The 14,702-nt window shown below is 31.8% G+C and overlaps 8 protein-coding genes across 8 annotated transcripts, besides 3 other annotated features; 5 read left to right on the forward strand and 3 right to left on the reverse strand.

Annotated features, from left to right (window-relative positions):
* Nucleotides 1-300: 300 nt before the first annotated feature.
* Nucleotides 301-2,126, reverse strand: TA03070 (uncharacterized protein; the record flags this gene model as incomplete). Its single annotated transcript, XM_949062.1, has 3 exons — nt 301-1,362; nt 1,406-1,509; nt 1,550-2,126. The coding sequence occupies 3 exons, from the start codon at nt 2,124-2,126 to the stop codon at nt 301-303; spliced, it is 1,743 nt and encodes a 580-aa protein (XP_954155.1).
* Nucleotides 1,418-1,486: a sequence feature (3 probable transmembrane helices predicted for TA03070 by TMHMM2.0 at aa 12-34, 49-71 and 201-223).
* Nucleotides 1,914-1,982: a sequence feature (3 probable transmembrane helices predicted for TA03070 by TMHMM2.0 at aa 12-34, 49-71 and 201-223).
* Nucleotides 2,025-2,093: a sequence feature (3 probable transmembrane helices predicted for TA03070 by TMHMM2.0 at aa 12-34, 49-71 and 201-223).
* A 300-nt stretch (nt 2,127-2,426) lies between the features above and the next one.
* On the forward strand, nt 2,427-3,681 carry TA03075 (transcription initiation factor (TBP); the record flags this gene model as incomplete). The annotated part of the gene is made up of 4 exons (XM_949063.1): nt 2,427-2,544; nt 2,803-2,994; nt 3,109-3,312; nt 3,527-3,681. The coding sequence occupies 4 exons, from the start codon at nt 2,427-2,429 to the stop codon at nt 3,679-3,681; spliced, it is 669 nt and encodes a 222-aa protein (XP_954156.1).
* A 704-nt stretch (nt 3,682-4,385) lies between these two features.
* Nucleotides 4,386-8,488, forward strand: TA03080 (uncharacterized protein; the record flags this gene model as incomplete). Its single annotated transcript, XM_949064.1, has 4 exons — nt 4,386-7,533; nt 7,648-7,778; nt 7,965-8,086; nt 8,188-8,488. The coding sequence occupies 4 exons, from the start codon at nt 4,386-4,388 to the stop codon at nt 8,486-8,488; spliced, it is 3,702 nt and encodes a 1,233-aa protein (XP_954157.1).
* Nucleotides 8,489-8,519: 31 nt separating this feature from the next.
* On the reverse strand, nt 8,520-10,182 carry TA03085 (uncharacterized protein; the record flags this gene model as incomplete). Its single annotated transcript, XM_949065.1, has 6 exons — nt 8,520-8,754; nt 8,919-9,077; nt 9,109-9,545; nt 9,787-9,819; nt 9,855-9,874; nt 10,005-10,182. 6 exons carry the CDS (start codon nt 10,180-10,182, stop codon nt 8,520-8,522), a joined length of 1,062 nt encoding a protein of 353 aa, XP_954158.1.
* Nucleotides 10,183-10,457: 275 nt separating this feature from the next.
* Nucleotides 10,458-11,825, reverse strand: TA03090 (uncharacterized protein; the record flags this gene model as incomplete). Its single annotated transcript, XM_949066.1, has 5 exons — nt 10,458-10,712; nt 10,785-10,862; nt 11,011-11,092; nt 11,256-11,408; nt 11,545-11,825. The coding sequence occupies 5 exons, from the start codon at nt 11,823-11,825 to the stop codon at nt 10,458-10,460; spliced, it is 849 nt and encodes a 282-aa protein (XP_954159.1).
* A 197-nt stretch (nt 11,826-12,022) lies between these two features.
* Nucleotides 12,023-12,340, forward strand: TA03095 (uncharacterized protein; the record flags this gene model as incomplete). Its single annotated transcript, XM_949067.1, has 1 exon — nt 12,023-12,340. The coding sequence occupies one exon, from the start codon at nt 12,023-12,025 to the stop codon at nt 12,338-12,340; it is 318 nt and encodes a 105-aa protein (XP_954160.1).
* Nucleotides 12,341-12,622: 282 nt separating this feature from the next.
* TA03100 (uncharacterized protein) lies at nt 12,623-14,340 on the forward strand (the record flags this gene model as incomplete). Its single annotated transcript, XM_949068.1, has 4 exons — nt 12,623-12,734; nt 12,903-13,163; nt 13,278-13,454; nt 13,670-14,340. The coding sequence occupies 4 exons, from the start codon at nt 12,623-12,625 to the stop codon at nt 14,338-14,340; spliced, it is 1,221 nt and encodes a 406-aa protein (XP_954161.1).
* Nucleotides 14,341-14,455: 115 nt separating this feature from the next.
* Nucleotides 14,456-14,611, forward strand: TA03105 (uncharacterized protein; the record flags this gene model as incomplete). Its single annotated transcript, XM_949069.1, has 1 exon — nt 14,456-14,611. One exon carries the CDS (start codon nt 14,456-14,458, stop codon nt 14,609-14,611), a length of 156 nt encoding a protein of 51 aa, XP_954162.1.
* Between the last annotated feature and the right edge of the window lie 91 nt (nt 14,612-14,702).

The following is a 14,702-nucleotide window of genomic DNA, read 5'->3' on the forward strand; positions in this document are numbered from 1 at the left end:
GGTACTTTTTTAAACAAATTTTTTAATTCCTATAACTTCCTTGTTAATTTTTACAACACCTCCGTTAATTCCCTCAAAAGGGCCAAACCCCGTTACTTTACTGATGAATTAGTGGAATCTGACTATAATAAATATTTTAAGCCTAAAAGGGATTTAATGAAATCCTTCTCTCAAGGATATATTAAAGTTGTTAAACTAAAAGGAATCTCATATAATAATTATAACAAATTCAAAATCAAACGTTAATTTAATTTTTCACTGTACACTATTAATTCCAAATTAACTATAATTAATAATAAATTAATTAATTATATATACATATGAATAGTGTTTAAATAGATTAAGTATAACTTTGTTTAGAGTTTTTAGATCATTAGGGTTAGTGGTAGTAATCAAAATCTCATTCCTCAACTCATCTACCGTCAACTCAAAATTCTTCCCTTTAATCAATAATTCCTTATTCATTTGTTCCTCAGGAAGAATCTCATTGTAAACCCTCTTTAACTCCTCTAAAACCTTTTCTACTCGTACATTTCCAAATGGTATTTCAAACCCCTCATCACATCCCATTAATACTCCATCAGTCATTTTACACTTAGTGACACTAATATTTGGATTAATTTGCTTAAATTTTATATGGTTAGTAATTGGAATTCTCAATTTCGTTAAACCAAAATTATTAAAATTCTCTTCCAAAGTAAAGTTCTCTTGCAAAGTTATTTCGTCTAAATTTATTATTTTACCTTTTCTATTTTCAAACTCTTGTATTATCTGGTTTAAATCATTTTCTCTAACAATTTTTATACACTCCATACTATTAGTATTTTTATTGATTACGTATACTTTATTTATATTAGATATTTGTAAACCATTAGCAGTTTCTACATTATTATGCATATTAGGGATATCACTAACTGGATATGAGTAGGGATGAAATAGGAAGGTGATTGATGGAGATTTAAAAACGTTAACAATATCTTTCATATGATTTGCGATTAATAAAATGTTATTTTGTATCAAATTGGTGATTTCTGGAAACGGTGAATTTGGGTCATTGGGGTCCATAGTGTTCTCGGCTCTTGACTCATTAACCCATTCACAACTCTTGTTGTAAAAGTCAAATAACTCCTCAACACCAGTTCCAACACAGTATACATAGCGATGCTGTTGTTGCATTGAGTCGATTCTACTACATAATTCTAGTAATATTTCGATCAAGCAGTCGTCTAATATATCCATCATTAGTATTATATTACCACTCATTATTTTATCCACTAATTCAACCACCTTATTTTCTACCACAGAATCCTCTACAGCTTTATTAATATATAAATAAATGTATAAATTTTTAGCATAATTATTCTAGAATTATCTATTAACTATATAATTATACATATGAGCATACGTTGATTTGGAGTATGAATAGTATTAAGGAACAGTATGAAATCATTGGGGTTAGTGTGTTTAAAAATATTAAGATTAAAAGACTTGTAAATATCACTTTTGAGACTAGATTTTGATATTATAAATAATTTCTCAGTTACATTACCATGCCTTAGCATATAGTTACAGCCTCCAAAATTATATCCATTACTGTATCCAACGATTTCCATCTCCACTGCCATATCCTCAGAATCCATATCAATCGCGTCACTAGAATCAGTGCTAGTACCAGCATTGGTGGTATTGATAGTGGTAATTAAAGTTAAAAATTGATTAAATGAAATTATATGTAATTTATATTGAGGATTAAAGTTTTTTTCCTTAACATTATTTATTAATTTTTTAACTCTAGTACTAGTGTTTACATTAATAAATCCAGTCAGATTATTATTAGTGTTTGTGGTATTGTTGAGTAGGCTAGAAATGGAGTAGATAGGAGAAGTGGTAATAACATGTGTGGAAGATAAGTTAAAGAATTCATTTAATAAATTTAATCCAAGAAATGATTTAACGTTTGTAATCAAAATAATATTAATAGCGTCACAATTGAACTTTGAGTAGATCAATTCACTATTATAAGATAATAGTAATGAAATGGGTATATCACATAATATTATAACATGGCCAAAATTTACCAAAACACTGTTACAAGCATCACAGTTACACAAACACCTCAAATCCATTACAAGCTCAAACCCCTCAAATATATATATCTATTAATTAATTATCAATCTTAGGGTTAAATAACAATTAAAAATAGTATGAATAGTATTAATGAGTACAAGAATATGGAATGGGGGAATCTTGAAGAATTTAGTTAAAAATAATTTCTAAATTAATTAATATGTAAAATATTTTCTTTTCTTAATTTTACCTTTCATTTTTTACCAATAGATTACCTGAAAATATAATAATATTATATTGTCACTATAGAATATTCGTGAATAATATAGAATATTGGTGAAAAGTGGTAGAATATTAGGATGAATAAGAATGATGAGGGTAGTGAGCCAGAAACGTCTGAAAAGGACTTGTTACTGCTCAATATCGATACCAGTAACCCACAAGTCTTAAATAAACTACAACAACTTCCATTCAACAGTATTTTCTCAACTAGTTACCCATAGTTACTATATTATTTGCAATCTAACAATCATTTATTCATATATTTGTGGTTAAAATTAGTCTAATATTAGTTATAATAGCAAATTTGGCTGTTTGTGGAAATAATTTTCCTCCCTAATTTCCACCTAGATCAATTTTGTACATTTAATTCCAAAATTACTATTTATAGAATTAACCTTCCTTAATCATAGTTTTATATACTAAATTAGTGACTTGGTATAATGATGATTATAGACCTGAGTATACCTGTTGTCCAGAATATAGTGGCATCGGTTCATTTGGGTGAGGAATTGGACTTGAGGGAGATTGCAATATCAACAAGAAATGCAGAATATAATCCAAGGAAGTTTAATGCTTTAGTTTTAAGAATGCAAAATCCAAAGTGTACCGGTTTAATTTTCAGAACTGGACGTATTATTATTACTGGTATCTCATTACGCTGTTTAGTCCAACGGCAGATAGTCCCTACGGGAGTACATAGTTATATACTTAATTATTTTAAAAAACCTAGATAATACTTTGGTGTTAATAGTATAATAGGTAGTAAGACAATAGAAGATGCAAAATTGGGAGGTAAAAGAATGGCGAAGATGATTAGGAAGGAGACTGGTTTAGATTTGAAGTTTAATAATTTTAAAATCGAGAATATAATTGCTACTTTCAGTTGTAATGTTCCAATCCGACTTGAAGTATTCTCACAAGAACATAAAGATTTATGTAATTATGAACCAGAATTTTTTGCTGGTACGTTACGGTGCTTGGTCACACTGATTGATTTACTATTAGTTAGTTATCCCCGAAAGGGGTTTCTTAACCCCTGAAAGTGGTTTCTTAGCCCCCAAAAGGGTTCTTCTATATAGTTCCTTAGTTATATACCTCCAGGGCTAATTATATCCTCCCAAGAATTCACAATTATATAGCTAATTATAAAAACCATACTATATAACATTTGGTATAGGATTAGTGTATAGATGTCGTATCAACGAAGAATCGGAAGCCGTTTTGTTAATTTTTGTTTCTGGAAATGTTATCATCACAGGCTGTAAATCTCCACAAGAGATCCAATACGTATTTAAAATCATGTATCCAATACTACATCAATACCAAAATTAATGTCCTACCAATATTATACTCAACATACTAATCTATAATTAATAGTAGTTAGTTAAGAATAAGTGGATAAAAGAGGAGCAGTAAGAAACTTCTCTAGGAACAATAGATCCTAGAACTACTATAATTACTATATAATATACATAATACAATAATTTTGGTAATGAATAAAGAATGTTGAGAGTTGATTGTGTTATAATGAATAAATAATAAAACATAGTAGGGTGACAATGGAATAATAATACAATATTAGGACAGTAATAATGACATATAATAATGAAGTGATGAGATGAGTAGGAATAGAAGAGGTGTGGGGAGTAATGAAGATGAATTATGTTAATAAATAATATTCTATTTGTATTATTATGATGTTAATGTAAATTTATAAATTTCGTTTCTCTGTAGAGTAATTTTGGGGGTTTATGTTATTCTCAATGTAATGGAACCCAGCTACCACTCAGTCCACTACCAATTTTACTCTCTCCATTACAATTATTACCCCTTATATGCATTCATATATATTAATTATAGTATAATAACAATATACTGTTGGTTTATTAAGGGTTAAAATATGAATTAATGACTTTAAATATAATTTAACAATTGTTGCTGCTAAATTAGAATTCTTAAGCTTAGATTTTCGGAAATTTTTGGATAAATATTGTTAACTTGATTTATATTTTTGATACTGTTTTGTGTTTGCAAAGATGATGAGATTATTTAGACGTAACTCCAAATCCATATCAAATACCAGTGATACATCACAGCAAGTGGTTACTCCATCTGATAACTCACAAGATATTATAGAGGATAATACAAATACTACTACTAATAATAATACGGATGGTGAGGAAAATCAGATACCTGCTGATATCTCAGCAGTTGAGAGGGTTGATGAAATGGATAATACATTAAATAACTCTGTTTCAGGAGATAACATTAATACTTCTACAGAAATCCCTCCTAACACTACTACTATAGATACTACAGATACTAATAATAGTAGTACTGTCACTACTAAGAATACCAGTAGTAGTAATAGTACTGCTGGTGATGGTAGAAATGTAGAAAATGATGTAGTAAAGAGAAGAAATAATATGAGGTCTAGACGTAAATCAATGAAAAATTATAACAATTCATATCACAATAGTCCGTATTACTCACATTACGCTAGCCCAAACTATGCCAATAATTACACTGGTCCAAATTATTCAACCGCTAATTATACTAACAACTATGGCGCACCAAACTATCCTACGCACTCATATACTTTTGGAAATTTTAATAAATATTATCCAGCACAATATAATACTAATGCATCTACCGCATATGGTGCTAATGTTAATAATACTAGTAACTCAGTAATTAACACTAGTACTCTTAATAGTATGAATAGTAATAGTGTGTTGAATAATGGAGTGGCGAGTAATAATGTTAGTAATAGTATCATTAGTAAAATTGGTTTACTGAAGAATAGGCAGAGTTCAGCATTACAAATATTGAATCCACACACTGGCGAAGTTATTAATTCATCAACTGTCAACAACACTAATACCACTACCACCCATACCAATAGCTCTACTAATACAGTTACTGTGGATACCACAACTGCTGAAAATAATAATACCCTAGAGAGTATGGAGAGTATCGATAGCATGGAAAATGTTATGCGGGAGATAAGTGAGGAATTTAACAATATCAACAACTTGGATATTTCTAGTAGTAATGATACTAGTATTCAGAATACTACGATTCCCAGTACCGTTGACTTGGTTACGAGTGATCTTAATAATATTCCCAGTACCGTTGATCTAGTTAACAATGATCTTAATAATATTCCTAGTGCTGTTGACTTAGTCAATAATGATCTTAACATCCCTAGTGCTGTTAATTTGGTCACCAGTGGTACCATGGTTAATGGAATGAATGGAATGAACGATGTGAAGGAAGTTGAGAGTATAGATTGGCAAGATAACACGCCAACACAAATGGTGCCTCCGATTCTATTAATCTCAGTCCAATCGAGGCCGAAGAATAAGATAAAGAATAAGGCCATAAATCCGGCTGAGATGATACTCACGCTCTCTGAGCTTCACCCAAACCCGAACATTTCCACACCTAACTCACACTCTAAATCACATTCACGTAAAATTTACAATGTACCCACTGAAGATACTCATACTGATGAGGAAAATGTAAATATTGTTACTGGTGTGAGTGAGGAAAATACTAGTACTAAAGTTGCTGACCCTATTTTTGTTGATACTTATAGTACTACTCCTGAGGATATTACATTAATTACTGCTAATGCTAGTGGTGAGGATACTAATATTGAAGAGGATTCGGTGGATACCGTGATGGAAGATGTGAATGGAGTGAGTGTGGTGGTGGATGTAGAATCCTCAAATGTTGAAAAGCAAGAATTCGATTACTCAGTTGATAACTTGATAAGGCTATCATTTAGTGTGTTTAATTTAGAATTTGAAGATCTGGGTACCTTTAAATTGGTTCCACACAACTATGTTATTCGTAAAAAGCCCAAAAAATCACAATGGCGCGATATCTCCAATAATACCGCAACCATAGTCAGCACCGGTAGTGGCACTCTAAACAGTGTGAATGGTAGAATGAGTAAATTGGACCAGCTGAAGAGATCAATTCGCACATTATTGAATAAATTGACGGTGGAGAACTTTTTAGTGGTTTCAGAAAAGATTGTGACGTTGTATAGAGAAATGAGTTTGAGAGAAGAAGTGGAAGTGTTGGTGGAGTTGTTACATGAAAAGGGTACTACTGAGCTTGAATACGCAGACATGTACGCCGATGTGGCGTTTTTGCTAAGATATTCCTATAATGACGTTTTGGATCTTGGGAATAAAACAACTTTGTTTCACAAGAGCTTGTTAAACAAGTGCCAAGACTCTTTTGAACAAATCAACTCCAACTCCTCGCTTGACAAATCTGTTATTCTTGGCTCTATTAGATTCATGGGTGAATTGTTCCTACGTAAAATTCTTTCCATTAATATTCTCAAACGCATTTCAAATACACTTTTATACTCTTCAAGGCGTGTAGTTCCCACCACCACTACAACTAATGGTACTGAAGGTACTACTGATACCACTGATAAGAGTGCTGAGGGTACTAGTACTAACAATACTGTGAATGGTACCAGTAGTAGTCAGGATAGTACAGAGGTTACTGGTACTAGTACTAATGGACCTGACACCGTTACTGAAGAAAATTCTTCCAATAATACACAAATTACTAATACCAATACCACCACTACAACTACTGGTACTGATACTAGTACTGATAATGTTGATATTAGTAATGGTGTTAGTGACACCTTATCGGAGTTTGGTGCAGAGCCGCCAATGAATTTGTTGGAATGTTTTGTGGAATTGTTGACAACGATAGGATATACAGTGGAGCAAATACCCGGAGGAGTACAGATGTTGGATGAGTATACAGGAATATTGATACAGTTGAGAAATAGTGGAAAGTACCCGACGAGAATAAACTTCAAGATTCAAGATTTAATTGATTTGAGGAGAAGAAATTGGAAGTTAAAGTTATTTAAGGAAAAGGCGACCTCAGTGTCACAAATACACAAGCAGGTGGAGCAGGAACAGCTTACCGGTACTATCAACAGTGTCGAGGGAAAGTACATTACTGCCGGGTTGCAAGTTAATCGACACTATACTCAATTTCTGTTGGATAAAAGACAAATGGCTATAGATTCACTTGTTAATGGTGTATATACAGGTTCAACTGTTTCAGGTACGTTACGGTGCTCCGTTACGGTGCTTGCTCCAGCAGCTCCAATCACTAACCCCCAGAAGGGACTATATAGTTATTCTAGTTATTTATCCCCTCCCGGGGTCCTTTAGTTATTCCCTTATCAACATTGGTTATATATACCCTAACGGGTATAAAAACTTTACTGTGGATGTAATTTGTTTTTAGATAAGAGTAATATAGATGAGATGATGAGTATAACCAAGGAGTTTGAGAGCCTATGTAGTTCAGAAGCCTTTGAAGCCCTTTGGAAGAAATTCAATCCCAACGATTCAGAAACTATTGTACTCTTTCAACAAGTACGTTACGGTGCTTGGTCACACCGACTTAGATATTCCCCCTGAAATGGGTTCCCTAAACCCCGGAGGGGTCCTTAGTTATCCTACCAATAGCCCCAAAGGGGTTCCTTATACCCCTACTGTACTACTTAGATAAAACTCTATCAGATATAAGTAGATATTGTGGTAACTAATGGTTTCTATTAGATGTTGAAGATCTGTATGAATAATGGTGATTTGGACTCAGGTCTTAAAATGTCGGATCTTATCGCATTCCTCATCAGCAAAATTATCGATTCCGATACACTAAAGGCCAAACTACTCAACATGTAACCCAATTAGTCATTTTTACAATTTTAAAATTATTTTATACAATTAAATATACAGTTATGGTATTAAATACCCAAAAACAAGATGTAACCATGTGTAGATTGTGCAATAATTATGTGGTGAGATTGAATGAGGAAGCCAGTGAAAATGAACACGTAGTGTCGTTCGTGACGAGGATTTTTACGATACTGTTTTGCAGACTGTCAGGCGAGTCCCGTAACCTGCTCGAAAAAATCTCATTGCCTAACCATTTTAACACCGCAAAACAGCTTTGCGTCGCAGTCGTACATTCCGTCAGGGAGTACTCGACAGTGGACTTGGGCTCCACCAGAAGAATTATACGGAGGCACCTCTACTCCACATTCCAACATGAAAATTTACTTTTCCTAGATCTTATTTAATTTTCTACAATTATACATTTAGTTTATTAATTTATAACTTTTTCATAAATTTGGGTAAATTTGTACAAGGGTATGAGATTAGGATTTGGTATTCATGAGATAAGAGACGAGCCATGAGGAACGAGTGATGGAGAGCCAATTGTGAGTGAGCGGTATAGAGTTGAGGTGGGCCATTTCCAAGTAAGCGCACATTAATCTCTAGAGAAAAGTAATTTATTGTTGAAAATACTGATAAAAATCGGATTAATGCAGGGTGGATCCCATTACTTTTCATTTCCTCTATTAACTACATACAACAATTAGAAAATTTTTGGAAAAAATAATTAACTCCGTTACGGAGCTTGCTCAAACGGTAACTAATCCCCGTAAGGGGTATAAATAACTAATCCCTGAAAGGGGACTAACTACTGTAGATAACTAGGATAACTACTGTAAATAACTAAAGGAACCACTTATGGTATAACGGTGTACCAAGCACCGTAAAGGAGATACTGCTCGCAACTGCTGTAATGATTGTTTCTTATAAAACATGAGAAATCCGTTGAAAATAAGAGTGTAGGAGGTGCAGTTAAATTCAATGCCAGAATTGCTAAAAATAATATTAAATTAGTAAAAGGTACCGAAATTCCTTAATTAGACGCTCAAATGAGAGTAAATCACGTCTTTTCATGCTCTGCCAAAGCCTCTTGTGGTACTTATTCCTCCTATCAACTATAATATTATAGGGAACAACATGTTCCTCACTGATCCTAACACTAGTGGTAGCATTGATATTATCTAGAGTATTAGAAGTGGTGTTGATGGGATTTTCAGTGGTATCAGCAGGAGGATAAGAATTTGAGTTTATTGAGTTATTTTGAAATTTTTCACTGTTATGAAGTTTATTAGCTCGACCGACGGGTATATTGTCAGGCGTGAGTTGTTTATAAATATTGCGAAGAGAGTGCTTAATGTGTTTGGTGTCATCAGAAAGGCCAACCTTAGGTAACCGAATTCTCAAAGTTGAAGCCTTTATCCTTTTATTAAGCAGTAACAAGCTTAAGAACATCAATTCTTCCTCTATTACAATTTATAATTACTAATTTAAGAAAAATGTTGAGTTATTGTAGGACAATTTTGTTGTATAGATCTTCTTGAGTTTTTTTTAAATTTTTGTACTTTTCTTCTAACTTGTTTTTTTTCTCCTCCTACGAACATGTTACGGAGTTATTGGTGCATTAACTATTGTTTAGTTAACAATCAACTAAGTTAAAACAATATTAATTATATATATTAGTAATTGAATAGTTAGTTAGTACTTGATGAATGTTGAAGTTGATTTGTTTGGAATTCTACAAGTCAAATTAATTTCTTTTTTGCAACAAACTCTTTCGTCCATTCCAATACCTAAACATTTTCAAAATTAGAAATTTTTAAGAAAATTTAATTAAAATAAGTAAATAATGTATTAGGTATTGAGTATGGAAAATTAGGAGTTGAAAGAATATAGTAAGTAGGATAGTGAGTAAGGAAGTACGTGAGATTGTGTCGATGTTGGAGTTGTGTTCGAGGTTGACGTTGATAAGGGTATAAGGGGGTTGGTTGACTTCAAGTAAAGGCTGAAGTAATGTTAGAAGTAATAAAAACTCACAGCTAATCCATTCACAAATTTTATCAGGAGTACTATACTTGAAATTACTCTCATATATTACCATTATAGTTATGGAAAATTAAAATCATGTAAAATTAGCCAAATTTGAAAATAATTAATTAATAGAAAGAAAGAAAGTGGAATCGGCTGAAATTATATAAATTTGGTCAAATTATCATAGTATTATATGTCCATACACACTACGACAACACCATATTAAACAAATCAAAGTAATGTCGAAACAGATTACTTAAACACTGTTATTTAGTTAAATTAAATGAAATTAAAATTAACAAAAAATAAGATAATGATGCGAAGCTGTTAAAACAATTGGTTTTATCAATGGTGTGATTTATTGTGTTTTGATTTTGATTTATCGTTTGAATTATTACTGCGATAACTGGATTGTTTATCAGAAGGTTTGGAATAAGGTGAGGGTCTAGAGGAACGTTCCTTCCTCTTGGGTGAGGAACTTTTAGCTGTGGAAGAACTCCTTCGCTTAGGTGATAGCGAACGTTTTGACCGACTATTATTACGTGAATATGATGATGAGCGATCTCTCGTACTCTTACGCGTTGATTCTTCTCTCTTTCTCTATAACCATATGAGACTTGGTTATCAAAATAGCAAATAGTAGTCTTAAATACTCCAGTAAAGGGATATTACATAATTAAGTATAGTTAAGGAGTAGATTAGGTAGTTAAGGATAGGTAGCAAATTGATTGAGTGAGGAAAATTTATTTCCTTAACCCGATCAATTTTGGATTTATTTTTTCTTCTAGTTATTTTTAGATATATTTTTTAATGTATATTTAACTTGTAACTAGAGGTAGATAGTGATAATGTATTTTAAAAGTAAAAAAGATGATAGATAGAAATAAGTAAAGGGTACGTTGGAATCAGAAGAGTCGCTTGATTTGTGTGATAGATAACTGTTATCTTTACGTAATTTCACATTCAATACGTGTAATTCTCTATAACATAATATACTAATATAGTTAATAGTATGATTAGTCAAATAATTAGGAAATTATTAAGAGTTAAATAACTGTATAGCTAACTACTGTAGAGTATATAACTAAATAGCTCCGTAGATAGGTAATGTTTCAGTGTGAGCAAACACCCTGATGGAGATACTTCAATCTCTTTTCCATTAATTTGTTGAGTTCTTTTTCTTTATTTAATTCGATAAATAAAGGCTGAATGTGATTTTCCAATAAAGCCTTTGATAATTCTTCATTTTCAACCTTCAGTAAACGAACCTTATCAATCAAATATCTCCCCAAAACACTATACATCAATTTTAACCTCAATACTGTAGAATTAACAATATAAAGTATTATAATATATTAATTATAATAGTCTAAATTATAGCTAAAATATAACTAAAATGAAGGTGTATATGTGATTGATATGAGAAGGATACGATTGAGATGAGAATTGTTTGGTGTTGAGTTGTTCTTTAAGTTTTGTATTTTCAGTGCTATATTTATCCAGTTTTGCCTTTAACTCTAAAATTTCATTATTTTCAATGGCTTTTTCATGAGAATCTCCAAGAAGACGAATGTCACAAAGACTCGATTTCCTATTCTGTAACTCCTTCTGTAAAGTTGAAATTATAGATAAACAGTAAGACTTCACACTCTCTACGTCGTTCATACCATTCACAGTATCTATCAAATCCATCAACTTTATCTCGCCATCCATTTTTTCACAGCTTTCTCAATTCCACCCCTTTCTATTAATTTACCCAATTGTCGACATTATCAACACTATTTATAGTTTAAAATTAGTTTTTTAATTTAATTTATTCATTTAAAATAACACTAAATTAATGGTTAAAAAATAAAAATAATATTTTAAATGGAATTAGAGATAGTGTAAATAATAGTGTTGACGTGAAAATGAGTTCAGGATATTTGCCTAATTTGTTGAATGATCTGGAGAAGATAAATAAATTTATAAATTCAGTTGCGGATGGAGATAAAAAAGGGATGCTAGAATCTTTTAATGGATTTTCATGGGACGACGAACGAGTTCGAGATCATTTACCAAAATATTGCGAATTGAACACAGAAGATCTAAAGTATATTGACAAGGTTTTTTCACATCTGTGCCCTAAATTCAATCAAGTCAATAGCCCATCACTAAACACCATGGCACTCTGGCTCAAAACCAGACTCCATCTACAACATCAATTGTCACCTTTTCAACTCACTTAAAAAAAAATATTTATTTTTTTATTTACTCATTATGAGCAATTGTTTATAATTTATCAATAATATTGTTGAAACATCTATATATAATATTTTTGACCAGGATATCGTAATACCATTTTTTAGGCTAGAATTTACACATCTTCAAATTATTTTGAAAAACTGTAAAATAATTAGTAACAATTGTAAAACAATATAAAATTTACCATAAAAGTATAAAATAATAGTAAATCGAGGAGAAAATAACACTATTTTGAGGAACTAAGATTGAGATGAAAGGCGTTTAAAATGTCATTTAATGATGCTAGATTTAATCAGGATGGAACTTGTATATGTGTGGCTAATGATCATGGATTCAAAATCCTAAATACCAATCCATTAGTAATCACTTGTGATCGAGGTAATGCGCCGTCACGCTGAGTGATTCCAGCCACCAACTACCTTAGTTATCCAGTTACCAAAGTTATTTAGGAATTTTAACCTAATATGTTTATTTTACAAGTTGGAATTATGTTTTACAGAATTTAATAATTAAATACCAATAGATAGTATTATAATTATGTGTTAGATTTGCGTAATAAGAATGTCGGAAGTATTGGAATCGCAGAGATGTTGTACAGGTCAAATTTGTTGGCTTTGGTTGGGAATGGAGAGTATTACGACATTCGTAAAGGCGCAATGAGATCAGTACACCGTTTCATCAAACCTTGGAAACAAAACGTTGTTACAGTTTGGGATGACAAAAAACATGTTGAAGTTGTTCAGCTTGTTTTCAATGATTCAATTCTCAATATTAAACTTATGCATGATATGTATCTCGTCACGGTGGGTGATTCCCACTATTACCTTATTTAATCCCTCAGTTATTTAGTACGGCTGATGACTTAGTTTTATAGTTAATCACTTAAAAGTGCTATTTGCTTATTTTCACCAATATAATAAGTACATAATATGTCTGGACTCAAAAATTATTATAGGTTGGTCGTGGTGTTGAAATACCGAGTGTATGTGTATCAAATGAGTGATGTGAGTCTAGTGGATTGCTCAGCAACTATATATAACTTATTTGGTATGGTTTCTACTTCAAGTTCTAAAACTTTAAACATTATCGCTCATCCAGGTATTCTCCATTAAGGTGCTTGTACACACCGACCCCAAAAGGGGTTCCCTTAGTTATTATACCACTATTTATATACCTATAGAGAGTACCTATAACCCCTAGTAGTTAGTTATTTAGTAACTATATGACAATTGTTCTAAAATCATAATTAACAACACCAACTCAATTATATATTACTATGCTATTATATATAATGGTGATTAATGACGGAATAGGTAAATTGAGAGGTACAGTCGTTGTCCAATTATATACCAAACTGCCTAAAAAGTCGTCATTTTCAGATGAAGATGAACTTTTTTCACAAGAACCAAGGAGCGAAAATAATGTAGAGTCCATGGAAAGTTTTTACCTGAATGAAATTTTGGAATCTGGAGAAGAAGTTGGAAGTTATAATAAAGTAGTGCTAAAGATGAAGTTGCATAGGAGTGATATTACAGCTGTTACCCTGAGTCCTAACGGATATCTTATGGCCACTAGCTCTCAAGAAGGACGCTTTATAAAGCTGTTTGATACTTTATCAGGAGAACTGATCCAAGTGTTTCGAAAAACAAATCGCTTCGGTCGAGTTACAAGATGTGTGATCGATAAAGATTCAAGATGGTTAGCAGTAGTGACCGACCGACCTAAACTATATGTGTATGAAATAGACCACGAAGCAGTTAGAGATTGTGAATTTGGGAACCTAAACCGTAAAATAAACTTCGCAAATTCGTGTATTGTTGATATTAATAATGATGATTCGGAAGTGGGAAAGTACTTCAAAATGTATAAATATTCCATAATTAACCCCGCAACAAGTTGCTGTCGTGATAAATTCTGCAATAAAGTAGTAAATAAGACCATTATGCTATTACAATCTTTCCCATACATTTGCTCATACAAGTAAGCCAACTAGTATAATTTATACTATTTAAAGAGATAAACAGTGCTTTGGATTATGTTTAAGTTATATATATTAATTGAATTGTCACTAAAACTTAAATACTAGACATTGAATATTGATGTGTAGACCGATGAATAAGGAAAAGATATTGGATTGCGCATTTATGGAAGGCGAAAGTATGGGTGTGGTATTGCAGAGCGGAAAGGCGCTTAAGCTCTATTTTAACCCGTGTAAATCAACTAAATTGAAGGTCCTCTTTTATCATTATCTTTAATTTCTAAATAAGATTTATTACCACAAGTACCATATTATAAGATTGTAAGGTTAACATAACTAATGTGTAATTCAATTTTTAATTATAAATT

This window comes from Theileria annulata, chromosome 1, assembly GCF_000003225.4.
Source record: "Theileria annulata chromosome 1, complete sequence, *** SEQUENCING IN PROGRESS ***".
Classification (NCBI taxonomy): domain Eukaryota; phylum Apicomplexa; class Aconoidasida; order Piroplasmida; family Theileriidae; genus Theileria; species Theileria annulata.